A 16132-nucleotide genomic window follows, 5' to 3' on the forward strand; every position below is an offset into this window, starting at 1 on the left:
GATTAGCAGGACAGAAAATGGTCCAATTCATGCACTTATCAAGATAACATCCCTGGTCCTCCCCACGGCCTCTGATCTGGCAGACTCACTAAACACAAATGCTCCGTTAGTAAATGATGTCAGTGTTGGAGTCTGAGCCCCTGGCTATCTGTAAATGATGTCTGAGTGTTGGAGTCTGAGCCCCTGGCTATCTGTAAATGATGTCTGAGTGTTGGAGTCTGAGCCCCTGGCTATCTGTAAATGATGTCTGAGTGTTGGAGTCTGAGCCCCTGGCTATCTGTAAATGATGTCTGAGTGTTGGAGTCTGAGCCCCTGGCTATCTGTAAATGATGTCTGAGTGTTGGAGTCTGAGCCCCTGGCTATCTGTAATATAAAAAAACAACACAATTGTGTCGTCTGGTTCACTTAAAAAGCTCAAGGATCGTACCCATTTTTTTGGTGACATTTTCACCTAAAATGACCTACGCAAATCTAACTGCCTGTAGCTCAGCACCTGAAGCAAATAAATGCATATTCTTGAGACCGTTTAAAAGGAAACAATTAGAAGTTTGTGGAAATGTGAAATTAATGTAGGAGAATAACACATTAGATCTGGTAAAAGATAATAATACAAGCAAAAAAACCTGTGTTTTTATTTTCTATCATCTTTGAAAAGCAAGAGAAAGGCCATACTTTCAGAAAGGAGTCTAGATGTAATTTAGATTTTGGCCACCAGATGGCAGCAGTGTGTGTGCACAGTTTGACTGATGCAGTGAAGAATTACATTACTGGACTGTATCAAGTCTGCCAGGAGTTGGTCATTTAAGTACATAACTATAGAGAACATATACAAATGCTATGGTATTAAATAAATTAAGTTTACACACTCCCAGGAATGTCATACATGACGGATCATTATCTTATACACTAACCTTCACACATCTTGATGGGTGGGTGTGGAGCCAGAGACAGCAGGGGTTCAAAATGTAGAACCCAGTTCCTACAGTTGAACATGAAAATGTATTTTATCAAACAAAACTATGCTACATTTTATCTGTGGGACCCTCAGGATGACATATCAGAGCAAGATTACTGAATGTAAGTACATTATTTACCTTCAGAGGTGAATATATCAAACCAGTTGCCGTGATAAGTTATTTTATTGTCGTGCACTCTCCTCAAACAATAGCATGGTATTTTTTTCACTGTAACAGCTACTGTTAAATTGGTGACCGCAGTTAGATTAACAAGAATTTAAGCTTTCTGCCCATATAAGACATGTCTATGTCCCAGAAAGTTGGCTGTTGGATTCAACGTCATTCTAGTCACATTAGCGCACATTAGCAACAACCGTCCCGGTTTAGGGACACCCAGAGGTTAATTTAAGGAATTTGAAATGATTCATACTTCTACTTTGATAAATAAAAGTATATTTACAACCAAATAATTTCAGCTTTTTACACAAGTAGTATTTTACTTGGGTGACTTTCACTTGAGTTACTCTTGCCACATTACGAGTGGTAAGTCTTCTCTCCTTTATGTTTAGCTTGGTGTCTTTTCAACTGGCCCATTTGTGAGAAACTCTTTCCACAATCAGAGCAGGAGTAAGGCTTCACTCCTGTATGTATACGTTCATGTCTTTTTAAGTTGCCCAGTAGAGAGAAACTCTTTCCACAGTCAGAGCAGGAGTAAGGCTTCTCTCCTGTGTGTGTTCTCTGATGAACTTTTAGATCAGTTGATGTAATGAAGCATTTCACACAGTTAGAGCAGGCATAAGTATTCACTCCTGTATGTATATGTTCGTGTCTTTTTAAGTGGCCCAGTTGAGAGAAAATCTTTCCACAGTCAGAGCAGGAGTACGGCTTCTCACCTGTGTGTGTTCTCTGATGAACTTTTAGCTGAGCTGATGTTGTGAAGCATTTTACACAGTCAGAGCAGGGGTAAGGCTTCACTACTGTATGTATAAGTTCATGTTTTTTTAAGTGGCTCAGTCGAGAAAAACTCCTTCCACAGTCAGGGCAGGAGTAAGGCTTCTCTCCTGTATGTATAAGTTCATGCTTTTTTAAGAGGTCCAGTCGAGAAAAACTCTTCCCACAGTCAGAGCAGAAGCAAGGCTTCTCTCCTGTATGTATATGTTCATGTCTTTTTAAGTGGCCCAGTCGAGAGAAACTCACCCCACAATCAGAGCAGGAGTAAGGCTTTTCTCCCGTGTGTGTTCTCTGATGAACTTTTAGCTCAGTTGACGTTGTGAAGCATTTTCCACAGTCAGCGCAGGAATAAAGATTTTCTCCTGTGTGTATTTTTAAGTGTATTTTTAGCTTTGATAGAATTGGGAAAATCTCATCACAATGTGGGCAGTGGTGAGACCTCTTAGCTCTGTGATCTTCCTGCTGTTGCTCTCTGGATGTAGAGAATGTCTCAACATGGTCTCCTGTGTGAACAACATCAGAACAACCAGTCAGTTGGTGTGATATACATGTCAATCAAATCAATATTATGAAGCCCTTTTTACATCAGCAGTTGTCACAAAGTACTTCACAGAAACCCAGCCTAAAATCCCCAAAGAGCAAGCAATGCAGATGTAAAAGCAGCGGCCAGGAAAAACTCCCCAGCAAGCAGGAACCTTGGAGGAAACAGAGAGGAACCAGGCTCAAAGGGGTGGCCGGTCCTCTTCTGTCTGTACTGGGTGACATATGTATTCATATCAGTAGGCTGTACAATACAGGGGAATAAAACTATTCTAAAAGTGGGTAAGAGATGAAAGCTAAAAAGGGGCGTGTCATCCTCCACTCACTATCACAAGGGTTAGTAACTACACAGACTCATTTCATATCATCCTCCACTCACTATCACAAGGGTTAGTAACTACACAGACTCATTTCATATCATCCTCCACTCACTATCACAAGGGTTAGTAACTACACAGACTCATTTCATATCATCCTCCACTCACTATCACAAGGGTTAGTAACTACACAGACTCATTTCATATCATCCTCCACTCACTATCACAAGGGTTAGTAACTACACAGACTCATTTCATATCATCCTCCACTCACTATCACAAGGGTTAGTAACTACACAGACTCATTCCATATCATCCTCCACTCACTATCACAAGGGTTAGTAACTACACAGACTAATTTCATATCATCCTCCACTCACTATCACAAGGGTTAGTAACTACACAGACTCATTCCATATCATCCTCCACTCACTATCACAAGGGTTAGTAACTACACAGACTCATTTCATAGAACTTTAAAACACTGGCAGTTTGTCAACTTCACTTCTTTAGTCTACTCTCTGAACACTCCAGATAGACCAGTGAATAAAACAAATGCTGACAATACTGGTGTCAAACCACCAAGTCTCAGTAGCATGAAATAACATCTACCTTGTCATTGAAACAGTTCTACTGCAACCTTTCATACACAGTGGGAAGTTGGAACGAACAACAAACTTAGTTAGATAGAACCTTCTCTTACCATGAGAAACAGATTTCCCAATCTTCTCCGCCTCCTCTTCATCTTTAATGTTGACATTCAGCTCCAGTGTTTGACTGCAGTCTTCCAGCTTCACTGATGCCATCTCTGGACCCTGCAGAGAAAACTGGGCTCCACTGTCACAATCAGGACCCAGTGAATGTAGGTTTGGACACAGTGTGGAAGGAGAGAGGCAGGCTGGGTTTGTCCTCACTGTTGATGTTACCGGCCTCAGACATAATTCTAGTCGTCCTGTAGTAACAATGACAAACATACACAAAGTTGTCTTGACAGTTCAGGCACTTTCTTCACTCTCTATTAAATATTTTTCTTCTTGTTCAATTATCTAATTCAGTGCTTGACTTTGACTGAAATAGGTGCCGGTACTGTTTTTTCAAAAGCTATTGTCTTGACAGTTCTGGCACTTTCTTTATTCTCTAAAAATATGGTTTATATTTAGGTGCAGGAGCTCCACAATACTGTTGAGCTAATATTCTATAAGAGGAACATGAGCTCAAACAGTAGAAATTTGAGGTGACGGTACTCAGCTCTGGTGAGCTCCTGTCCAAGTCAAGCACTGATCTCATTTCAATAGATCTGGTAGGTAAGCATTAATAGCAAAACATGAATTAAAAAGTACGCGCTTTAAAATTAGTCTACACAATGTAAGTGAACTTGATCTATAGTAAATTTCCCAAATTCACATAAATGCAGAAATGACAAATACATTCAGTACAAGGTTGCAGTATGTTTTAGGCAGCACTATGTACCATTTTCCTGAATAACCTTGTCTTCACTGTATTATTTTACATAAAAATCAAATAGTGTTTCCGTTCACACCATAGTAACATTTATAGATAAAGATAACTTAATGTTTCTGAATATTAGTACACATGTAGAAAACTGATAATCATTACATTTAGCTTCAAAACAGTAGCGCAACTGTGATATTGTGTCTCTGTACCTGCACTGAAGTCCGTTAACACAGACAGTGGGCACCGCCATTTTACCAACTCGTGAATTTTATACAAAACCAATAACATGCTAAACAAACTCAGAAATCTAAAATAAATTGATTTTTTATTAAATTACCATGAAGCAATCATGTCCATCCATTCAGACAAACCCAAAGTTTCTACCTGTGTGACTTAAAATAGTTTCACGTTCACTTGGTTTGACACAAAAATAACAAATCAAACGTGTTAATACCTTAACGGATGTTACCTCGCATGGTATGATATGTTCTTCCGATAATAGGAAGTTTAAACCTGCTATTACATACCTGTGGTAATACATAGAAACTGACACAAAGATTATCTTCTTCACATAACAGTTCTGGCGTTTTCTTTATTCTGAAGAATGGTGCCTGCCTGGAACTTCCTGTTCCCCCACTACCACAGTGCAGCCACATATAGAACAATGAGACAGATATTTCACCAGATGTATAAATGTGAAGAATCCGCTTAGCGTTTCCACTCACTACCAAATATGGTAGTGAGAGGAAGCTCACGGGCAGGCAATGGGAGAAGATGGAACGAGATGGATTTTGGCCGACAAGTAAAGCTTTTTTTAAAATCTGACACAGCGGTTGCATTAAGGAGAAGTATATCTATAATTCCATGTGTAACACTTGTATTTTCATTAACATTTAATGATGAGTATTTCTGTAAATTAATGTGACTGCAAAAATCACTGGATGTTTTTGGAACTACTGAACGTAATGCGCCAATGTAAATGTAGATTTATTTTTATATAAATATGAACTTTTTCAAACAAAACATACATGTATTGTGTAACATGAAGTCCTATGAGTGTCATCTGATGAAGATCATCAAAGGTTAGTGATTCATTTTATCTATTTGTGCTTTTTGTGAGTCCTATCTTTGGCTGGGAAAAAATGGCTGTGTTTTTCTGTGGCTTAGTGGTGACCTAACATAATCGTTTGTGGTGCTTTCGCTGTAAAGCCTTTTTGAAATCAGACACTGTGGCTGGATTAACTAGAATTGTATCTTTAAAATGGTGTAAAATACTTGTATGCTTGAGGAATTTTAATTATGAGATTGTTGTTTTGAATTTGGCGCCCTGCACTTTCACTGGCTGTTGTCATATCGATCCCGTTAACGGGATTGCAGCCCTAAGAAGTTTTTAATCAGCTTCTTGATATGTTTCACCTGTCAGGTGGATGGATTATTTTAGCAAATGAGAATGGTTCACTAAAAGGGATGTAAACAAATTTGTGCACAACATTTGAGAGAAACAAGTTTGTGTGCCGGTAACATTTCTGGGATCTTTTATTTCACCTCATGAAACATGGGACCAACACTTTACATGTTGCGGTTGTTTGTTAAGTGTATACAGTATTAATTAAAAAAATCATACAAACTATCAATAACACAATTTTTATTAAACTAAATCAGCCTGCTTTTATGTTCTAACCAGGTCCCTACACAGGCTGAGAAGGATCCTGTAAGAGCAGAACATTATCTGGTGACAGTAGTCCTTGTAGTCTTGGAGTCCCAAAAACTTCTCAGCTGCAGATATAATGATGTCCAGCTTCTTGGACTTCTTGTGAAGTAAAATTAATAACTGTGGTTATAAATGCTACAAAATCCACCTCCTTCACAACAAGTGTATCCAGATCACTTGATTGACGTACAACATTTACAACTGGTTGAGGTGCATCCACCTCCATATCTTCTATAGAACTGTGGCCTCTTGCCCCTATAACTCTCTTCACCACCTCCACACAGGAGATTTTCTGAACAGGCCTGATCCTTGACAGTCCTATGATTATGGTGAAAACCCTGATAAATTGCTGGCCTGGCACATGAAGATGTTAAATTCGGACCGAGCCATTAATGCAATTCATAATTAACAAGGACAATTATCAATGGATCCTGTAGAAATCTGACGCTATTTTCAATATGGAGGTAAAGAGGCAGGTTCAGATGGGCTCCCAATAGATATTTAACGACAAACTTCTAGGTCCACTTCTGGATATGTACAGTGTATTGGGGTATGATATGCTGTAGAGCTCAGATACAGACAATAAACACCCGCCTGAGATTGTTGCAATACAATTGGATAATGAGAACATATATCACCCTTGTTAAGCTCCACAAATTTGACCCCAATACCCCAGACCTGTGTGTTAAATGTAACACACATTTAGGCACCTTGTATCATTGCCTGTGGGAATGTGCTGAGTTACACTGGCTTCCTGTTAAGGCAAGGGCTGATTTCAAGGTTTTACTGCTAAACTACAAAGCATTACATGGGTTTGCTACTACCCATCTTTCTGATTTGGTCCTACCGTACATACCTACACGTACGCTACGGTCACAAGACGCAGGCCTCCTTACTGTCCCTAGAATTTCTAAGCAAACAACTGGAGGCAGGGCTTTCTCCTATAGAACTCCATTTTTATGGAATGGTCTGCCTACCCATGTGAGAGATGCAAACTCGGTCTCAACCTTTAAACCTTTAAGTCTTTATTGAAGACTCATCTCTTCAGTAGGTCCTGTGATTGAGTGTAGTCTGGCCCAGGAGTGTGAAGGTGAACAGAAAGGCACTGGAGCAATGAACCGCCCTTGCTGTCTCTGCCTGGCCGGTTCCCCTCTCTCCACTGGGATTCTCTGCCTTTCTGGTGCTCTTCCATGCCGTCCCTAGGAGGGGTGCGTCACTGACATGATCTTCCTGTCTGGTTGTCTATGAACATTTGAACATCTTGGCCATGTTCTGTTATAATCTCCACCCGGGACAGCCAGAAGAGGACTGTCCACCCCTCATAGCCTGGTTCCTCTCTAGGTTTCTTCCTCGGTTCTGTGCTTTTTGGGAGTTTTTTTCTAGCCACCATGCTTCTAGACCTGCATTGCTTACTGTTTGGGGTTTTAGGCTAGGTTTCTGTACAGCACTTTGAGATATCAGCTGACGTAAGAAGGGCTTTATAAATCAATTTGATTTACAAACGTTTTGGAGCTCAGTACTGCGCTATATCTCTGAGATGGCCTCTACCCCAATACCATTAATCCATAAAATATGCCTCCAAAATATTTACCCAGAGAATAATTCTTTACATAGGAGAGAAAATACATTTTTTGACCTCTGTCTATTACAAGCTAGACGTTCAATTGCTCTCCACTGGAAGTATGTCAGTTCCCCCTCACTTGGTCATTGGTAAAAATAATCAACGTCATGCCTGGCTCTTGAAAAATGTACTTCTTTAGTGAAAAAGAAAGCCCCAGAGTTTAGAAGCATTGGAACTGCAAATCTGTATATTCAAAATAATGTATGTGAATATTGGCTCTAGTCGAAGCGTAATCTACATTATCTACAACTGCATATTGCACTTTTTATTTATTTGTTTGGTTGTTATGTTCGTCTATCCTCGTGTTCGTCAATCCTCGTGTTGGGGGGGGGGGGGGGGGGGGGGCGTGAAAAAGAAAAGAAGTGTTTCTGTAATTGTTCTACTTGGAACTAATAAATAAATAAATAAATAATATATATATATATATAAAAATAATGATTGATGGAGGCTACTGTGTTCTTGGGGATCTTCAACACTTCAAGGGGCTCCCGAGTGGTGCAACAGTCTAAGGCACTGCATCAATGCTAGATGCGTCACTACAGACCCTGGTTCGATTCCAGGCTATATCACAACCGGACGTGATTGGGAGTCCCATAGGGCTGCGCACAATTGGCCCAGCATATTCGGGTTAGGGGTTTGGCTGGGGTAGGCAGTCATCGTAAAAAAAATATTTGTTCTTAACCGACTTGCCTAGTTAAATAAAATAAACACTGCAGAAGTGTTTTGGTACCCTCCCCCAGATCGGTCCCTCCCCCAGATCGGTCCCTCCCCCAGATCGGTCCCTCCCCCAGATCGGTCCCTCCCCCAGATCGGTCCCTCCCCCAGATCGGTCCCTCCCCCAGATCGGTCCCTCCCCCAGATCGGTCCCTCCCCCAGATCGGTCCCTCCCCCAGATCGGTCCCTCCCCCAGATCTGTGCCTCGACATAATCCTTTCATGGAGTTCTACGGACAATTGTGTCTGAATATTATTACACATGTAGAAAACCGATAATCACAACGTTTAGCTTCAAAACAGTAGTGCAACCGTAAAAATTGTCTCCCTCTGATGCATCCACATTGCCTGCACTGTACTCCGTTGAAACAGACAGACTGGGCACCGCCATTTTACCAGCTTGTGAATTTTTCCTTTCATGGAGCTCTACAGACAATTCCTTCAACCTCATGGCTTGGTTTTTACTCTGACATGCACTATCAACTGTGTGACCTTATCTACACAGGTGTGTGCCTTTCCAAGTCATGTCCAATCAATAAATATACCACAAGTTGACAACAATCAAGTTGTAGAAACATCTCAAGGATGACCAATGGAAACAGGATGCACCTGAGCTCAATGTTGAGTCTCATAGCAAAGGGTCTGAATACTTATATAAATAAGGTATTTCTGTTTTATTATAATAAAATGTGAAAACATTTCCAAAACGTGTTTGCTTTGTCATTATGGGGTATTGTGTGTAGATTGATGAGGAACATTTTTTATTTAATACATTTAGAATAAGGCTGTAACGTAACAAAACAAGGAAAAGGTCAAGTGGTCTAAATTCTTTCTGAATGGGAGAGGGGATACCTAGTCAGTTGTACAACTGAATGCATTCAACTGAAGTGTGTCTTCCACATTTAACCCAACCTCTGAATCAGAGAGGTGCCATAATCGACATCCACATCTCTAGCGCCCGGGGTTCAGTGTGTTAACTGCTATGCTCTGGGGCAGAATTACATATATATTTTTTTTATCTTGTCAGCTCAGGGATTCGATCCAGCAACCTTTCGGTAACTGGCCCAATGCTCTAACCATTAGGCTACCTGTACGTATTCATTTCAGTAGACTGTGCAATACAAAATGGGAATAAAACTATTCTAAAGGTATCTCAAGTCAAGAAAATGATGAGCTATTTCATCCTCTCACTGTCACAAGGGTTAGTAACTACACAGACTAATTTCATAGAACTTTAAAACACTGGCAGTTTGTCTACTTCACTTCCTTAAGTCTACTCTCTGATCACTCCAGATAGACCAGTGAATAAAACAAATGCTGGCAATACTGGTGTCAAACCATGCAAGTGTCAGTAGTAGAAGTCGACCGATTAAATCGGAATGGACGATTAATTAGGGCCGATTTCAAGTTTTCATAACAATCGGAAATTGATATTTTTGGGCGCCGATTTAAAAAAAATTATTGTATACCTTTATTTAACTCACCAAGTCAGTTAAGAACACATTCTTATTTTCAATGGCGGCCTAGGAACGGTGGGTTAACTGCCTTGTTCAGGGGCAGAACGACAGATTTTCACCTTGTCAGCTTGGGGGAGCCAATCTTGCAACCTTAAAGTTAACTAGTCCAACGCTCTAACCACCTGATTACATGTTACGCGAATGCAGTAGAAGCCAAGGTAAGTTGCTAGCTAGCATTAAACTTATCTTATAAAAAAACAATCAATCTATCATAATCACTAGTTATAACGACACATGGGATGATTTAACACAAGCGCATTTGCGAAAAAAGCACAATCGTTGGACGACTACCTAACCATAAACATCAATGCCTTTTTTAAAATCAATAGACAGAAGTATATATTTTTAAACCGGCATATTTAGCTAAAAGAAATCCAGGTTAGCAGGCAATATTAACCAGGTGAAATTGTGTCATTTCTCTTGCATTCATTGCACGCAGAGTCAGGGTATATGCAACAGTTTGGGCCACCTGGCTCATTGCGAACTAATCTGCCAGAATTGTATGTAATTATGACATAACATTTAAGGTTGTGCAATGTAACAATAATATTTAGACTTAGGTATTTTATCTAATGGGTGGTATCCCTAACGGTTTCATATTTCACTGAAATAATAATCGTTTTGTTTTCGAAATGATAGTTTCCGGATTCGACCATATTAATGACCAAAGGCTCGTATTTCTGTGTGTTATTATGTTATAATTAATTTGTGCGTTTTGCCAGCAGCTCTTTGCAAGCACATGACTTCAAGCCTATCAGCCTAATCGCTGGTGTAACCAATGTGATATGGCTAGCTAGTTAGCTGGGTGTGCGCTAATAGCCTTTCAAACGTCACTCGCTCTGAGATTTGGAGTAGTTATTGCCCTTTCTCTGCAAGGGCCGCGGCTTTTGTGGAGCGATGGTGTTGGGGAATAATCAGAATTAGTTGGGTAACATAGATAAGATGTTTTATTTTCATGATATGCTTATGAATTATTTCTCATAAGAATGTGTTTTGTTGTACTATAGTGGTGGCCATTGGCAGTTATCTGTTCTATGTCAAGACTAAGTTGCATGGTCCGCAGAGAAGGGAGAGGTCAAGGTGTCATCATGTGTAAACATATCTTTGGCTCCACTGTGTCTGTGTGCCAGTCACTCCCTACTTTTCCCATCGGGGAGAGGAGGATGGCAGTGTCTGGAATCATTCTATGCTCCCTCTTTGTTGACCTATAGGGTCACTCTCCTCTCCGTGAGTTTGTCCAGGATTGGTTGTATTTAGAATTGGTTCTATCTATGTCTTGGTACCATTTTGTACCAAGGACGAGATAAGAGCTTTGTTTAGGAGACCTAACTGAACGATAATTTATAGCCAACTCTGTCTTCTTTGGGGATACTCCTCTCAGTTGTAAAGTCTTTATTTGTGTAAGTTCCTAAGACCTGTGTTTTGTCATGTCGTCTAGGGAGGGGGTGGATCTTTGCTATAAAGGAACCCATTTGCCATTATGTTGAGCACTCTCAACTTTTCATTAGAGATACTGAACTGTTAAAAGTCAAAATGCTATTGCAAAAGCTTAATTATTATTAAAGGTGAAGATTAAGCATAACTCTGACTCGTGTGTGATTTGCTCTCTCATCATTTGGTAATTAAGGAAATTTCCACGACATTGGGTAACGCTGCTTCGAGTGTGGCTGTTGTCGTTGTGTTCCTGGTTCGAGCACAGGTACGAGCGAGGAGTGGGACAGAAGCGATACTGTTACACTGGCAATACTATTGTGCCTAAAAGAACATCCAACAGTCAAAGGTGTATGAAATACAAATGGTATAGAGAGAAAAAGTCCTATAAATACTGTATTAACTACAACCTAAAACCTCTTACCTTGGAATATTGAAGTCTCATGTTAAAAAGGAACCACCAACTTTCATATGTTCTCATGTTCTGTGCAAGGAACTCAAACGTTAACTTTTTTTACATGGCGCATATTGCACTTTTACTTCTCCAACACTTAGCGTTTTTGCATTACTAAAACCAAATTGAACATGTTTCATTATTTATTTGAGGCTAAATGTATTTTTATTGATGTATTATATTAAGTTAAAATAAGTGTTCATTCACTATTGTTGTAATTGTCATTATTACGAATAAATCACATTTTTCTTCTTTTTTAAATTTATATATATATATATATATATATATTATTATTATTATTTTTATTTTTTTTATTTTATTTTTTTTATTTTTTTTTATTTATTTATTTTTTAAATCGGCCGATTAATCGGTATCAGCTTTTTTTGGTCCTCCAATAATCGGTATCTGCGTTGAAAAATCATAATCGGTCGACCTCTAGTCAGTAGCATGAAATACCATCTACCTTCTCATTGAAACAGTTCGACTGCAACATTTCATGCAGAGGGAAGTTGGAATGAACAACACACACTTACAGTGGGGAGACCAAGTATTTGATACACTGCCGATTTTGCAGGTTTTCCAACTTACAAAGCATGTAGAGGTCTGTAATTTTTATCATAGGTACACTTCAACTGTGAGAGACAGAATTTAAAACAAAAATATATAAAACCACATTGTATGATTTTTAAATAATTAGCATTTTATTACATGACATAAGTATTTGATCACCGACCAACCAGTAAGAATTCCGGCTCTCACAGACCTGTTAGTTTTTCTTTAAGAAGCCCTCCTGTTCTCCACTCATTACCTGTATTAACTGCACCTGTTTGAACTCGTTACCTGTATAAAAGACACCTGTCCACACACTCAATCAAACAGACTCCAACCTCTCCACAACGGCCAAGACCAGAGAGCTGTGTAAGGACATCAGGGTTAAATTGTAGACCTGCACAAGGCTGGGATGGGCTACAGGACAATAGGCAAGCAGCTTGGTGAGAAGGCAACAACTGTTGGCGCCATTATTAGAAAATGGAAGAAGTTCAAGATGACGGTCAATCACCCTCGGTCTGGGGCTCCATACAAGATCTCACCTCGTGGGGCATCAATGATCATGAGGAGGGTGAGGGATCAGCCCAGAACTGCACTACAGCTCTCTTCAGGTCAATGACCTGAAGAGAGCTGGGACCACAGTCTCAAATAAAACCATTAGCAACACACTACGCCTTCATGGATTAAAATCCTGCAGCGCACGCAAGGTCCCCGTGCTCAAGCCAACGCATCTCCAGGCCCATCTGAAGTTTGGCAATGACCATCTGGATGATCCAGAGGAGGAATGGGAGAAGTTCATGTGGTCTGATGAGACAAAAATAGAGCTTTTTGGTCTAAACTCCACTCGCCGTGTTTGGAGGAAGACGAAGGATGAGTACAACCCCAAGAACACCATCCCAATCGTGAAGCATGGAGGTGGAAACATCATTCTTTGGGGATGCTTTTCTGCAAAGGGGACAGGACGACTGCACCGTATTGAGGGGAGGATGGATGGGGCCATGTATCGCAGATCTTGGCCAACAACCTCCTTCCCTCAGTAAGAGCATTGAAGATGGGTCGTGGCTGGGTCTTCAAGCATGACAACGACCCGAAACACACAGCCAGGGCAACTAAGGAGTAGCCCCGTAAGAAGCATCTCAAGGTCCTGGAGTGGCCTAGCCAGTCTCCAGTCCTGAACCCAACAGAACATCTTTGGAGGGAGCTGAAAGTCCGTATTGCCCGGCGACAGCCCTGAAACCTGAAGGATCTGGAGAAGGTCTGTATAGAGGAGTGGGCCAAAATCCCTGCTGCAGTGTGTGCAAACCTGGTCAAGAACTACAGGAAACAAGTTCTGCTTTTCTGATGTATCAAATACTTATGTCATGCAATAAAATGCAAATTAATTACTTAAAAATCATACAATGTGATTTTCTGGATTTTTGTTTTAGATTCCATCTCTCACAGTTGAAGTGTACCTATGATAAAAATTTGACCTCTACCTGCAAAATCAGCAGTGTATCAAATAGTTGTTCTCCCCACTGTAGGTAGATAGAACCTGCTCTTACCATGAGAAACAGATTTCGCAATCTTCTCCTCCTCTTCTTCATCTTTAATGTTGACATTCAGCTCCAGTGTTTGACTGCAGTCTTCCAGCTTCACTGATGCCATCTCTGGATCCTGCAGTGCAAACTGGACTCCACTGTTACAATCAGGAACCAGTGATTGTAGGTTTGAACTCAGTGTCGAAGGAGAGAGGCAGGTTGGGTTTTGTCCTCACTGTTGATGTTACCGGCCTCAGACTTAATCTGAGTCGGCCAGTTGTAATAAAGAGAAACAGACACAAAAAGTTAGTCTTCACAGTTCTGGCACTTTCTTTATGCTTAGGTTCAGGAACTCCACAATACTGTTGAGCTAATATTCTATAAGAGGAACATGAGCTCAAACAGTAGAAATTTGAGGTGACGGTACTCAGCTCTGATGAGCTCCTGTCCAAGTCAAGTACTGATCTCATTTCAATAGATCTGGTAGCTAAGCATTGACAAAACATTAATTGATTCACATTAGACAAAGTATAGACTTTAAATTAGGCTACACAACTGTAAATGCACTTAATCTATAGAAGATTTCCTGAATTCACATGACTCACTGATAATCATTACATTTAGCTCCAAAACAGTAGTGAAAACGTAAAATTGTCTCTCTGCTGCACCCTCACTGCCTGCACTGAAGTCCGTTGATGCAGACCGAGTGGAAACCGCCATTTTACCAGCTCGTGAATTCTACACAAAAACGACATGTTAAACGAACCCAGAAATCTAAAACAATTGATCCTTAATGAAATTACCTTGACGAAAAGATATTCATTCACTCAGACTAACCTAAAGTCTATATGTGACAAGTTATCACGTTCACTCACGCGGTTTGACACAAAAAATAACACATAAAACCTTTATCAAACGTGATAATACATTGACGTAATTGTTACCTAGCATGTTATGAAATGTTCTTTCGATATTATAACGTACATACCAGTAGTAATACATTTGAAACGGAAAAATAAGTTGTCATCTTGACTACACAATTCTGGCGTATCCTTTATTCTGAAGAATGATGTGCGCCTGCGCGGAACTTCCTGTAATTTCCTCTTCCCCCACTACCAGTTTCTCAACCCAGAGACGTAACAACGCGAGACTTCAGAGAACGCTTGTGAAGCGGACCAAGCCGGGGTTTGACAAGTCAATGAGAGAAGTGAACAATTCTGATACTTTTGCAGCGGCTAATCCGGATCCTAATAAATACAAAAAATATTCCGTCGGCACACACTTGAAACATGGCCATTCGTTTATCAATTTCATAACTGCAGTGGCTTATTCACAATAGCTCACACTGGGTTTCATATATCCTAGCATCACAGTTAGCCTAGCGGTTAGAGCTTTGGGCCAGTAGCCGAAAGGTTGCTGGCTCGAATCCCTGATCTGACAATGTAAAAATCTGTCATTCTGCCCCTGAAGAAGGCAGTTAACCCACTGTTCCTTAGTAGGCCGTCATTGTAAATGATAATATTTTCTTAAATAAAGTTTTAAAAATCACAAGGAGGAAGCAGACCTCGGTAAAGTTGGTTTTATGTTCAGACATTCATTTGCCAAAATCAACTGATTCATTGATCGTCACAGAAACAAAAATAGATATGGTTTATTCTATAAAAGTCTCGCATTAAATCTATCAAATGTCATATAAAACTGTATAAATCAATAACTAATTCACCGTTTGTCACAGAAACGCCAAACTATGTATGATTTATTCTATAAATGTCTAGTATACTTTTACAACCTTTGCTTTGAGTAGAAATTCCAGTTTTGATTTGATAGAAATACATAAAATCTCAAATATTGCATTTCAAGATGAAGAAATCAACTCATTCAGTGATTGATCAGCCAGGTCGCAGTTGCAAATGAGAACTTGTTCTCAACTAGCTTACCTGGTTAAAAAAAGGTGTTCTCAACTAGCCTACCTGGTTAAATAAAGGTGTTCTCAACTAGCCTACCTGGTTAAATAAAGGTGTTCTCAACTAGCCTACCTGGTTAAATAAAGGTGTTCTCAACTAGCCTACCTGGTTAAATAAAGGTGTTCTCAACTAGCCTACCTGGTTAAATAAAGGTGTTCTCAACTAGCCTACCTGGTTAAATAAAGGTGTTCTCAACTAGCTTACCTGGTTAAATAAAGGTGTTCTCAACTAGCCTACCTGGTTAAATAAAGGTGTTCTCAACTAGCCTACCTGGTTAAATAAAGGTGTTCTCAACTAGCCTACCTGGTTAAATAAAGGTGTTCTCAACTAGCCTACCTGGTTAAATAAAGGTGTTCTCAACTAGCCTACCTGGTTAAATAAAGGTGTTCTCAAATAGCCTACCTGGTTAAATAAAGGTGTTCTCAACTAGCCT

The 16132-nt window shown here is 40.0% G+C and overlaps 1 protein-coding gene across 1 annotated transcript; it reads right to left on the reverse strand.

The window, feature by feature from the left end:
- Positions 1–821: 821 nt before the first annotated feature.
- Positions 822–14809, reverse strand: LOC139372875 (zinc finger protein 883-like). The gene is made up of 4 exons (XM_071112728.1): positions 14724–14809; positions 13760–13999; positions 3468–3716; positions 822–2410 (listed from the first exon to the last, which is right to left on the reverse strand). Exons 2-4 carry the CDS (start codon positions 13860–13862, stop codon positions 1491–1493), a joined length of 1272 nt encoding a protein of 423 aa, XP_070968829.1. The 5' UTR covers positions 13863–13999; positions 14724–14809; the 3' UTR covers positions 822–1490.
- Between the last annotated feature and the right edge of the window lie 1323 nt (positions 14810–16132).

The sequence above is a fragment of the Oncorhynchus clarkii genome, chromosome 18 (genome assembly GCF_045791955.1).
Source record: "Oncorhynchus clarkii lewisi isolate Uvic-CL-2024 chromosome 18, UVic_Ocla_1.0, whole genome shotgun sequence".
Classification (NCBI taxonomy): Eukaryota; Metazoa; Chordata; class Actinopteri; order Salmoniformes; family Salmonidae; genus Oncorhynchus; species Oncorhynchus clarkii.

Bases quoted from the DNA above. Each gene is read 5' to 3' on its own strand.
- LOC139372875 (XM_071112728.1), bottom strand. From the start codon at position 13,862: ATGGCATCAGTGAAGCTGGAAGACTGCAGTCAAACACTGGAGCTGAAT. The intron at 3,717-13,759 runs GTAAGAGCAGGT...TTGTTACTACAG, and splicing joins TGCGAAATCTGTTTCTCATG to GACGACTAGAATTATGTCTG. The intron at 2,411-3,467 runs GTAAGAGAAGGT...TTGTTCACACAG, and splicing joins TGGGAAATCTGTTTCTCATG to GAGACCATGTTGAGACATTC.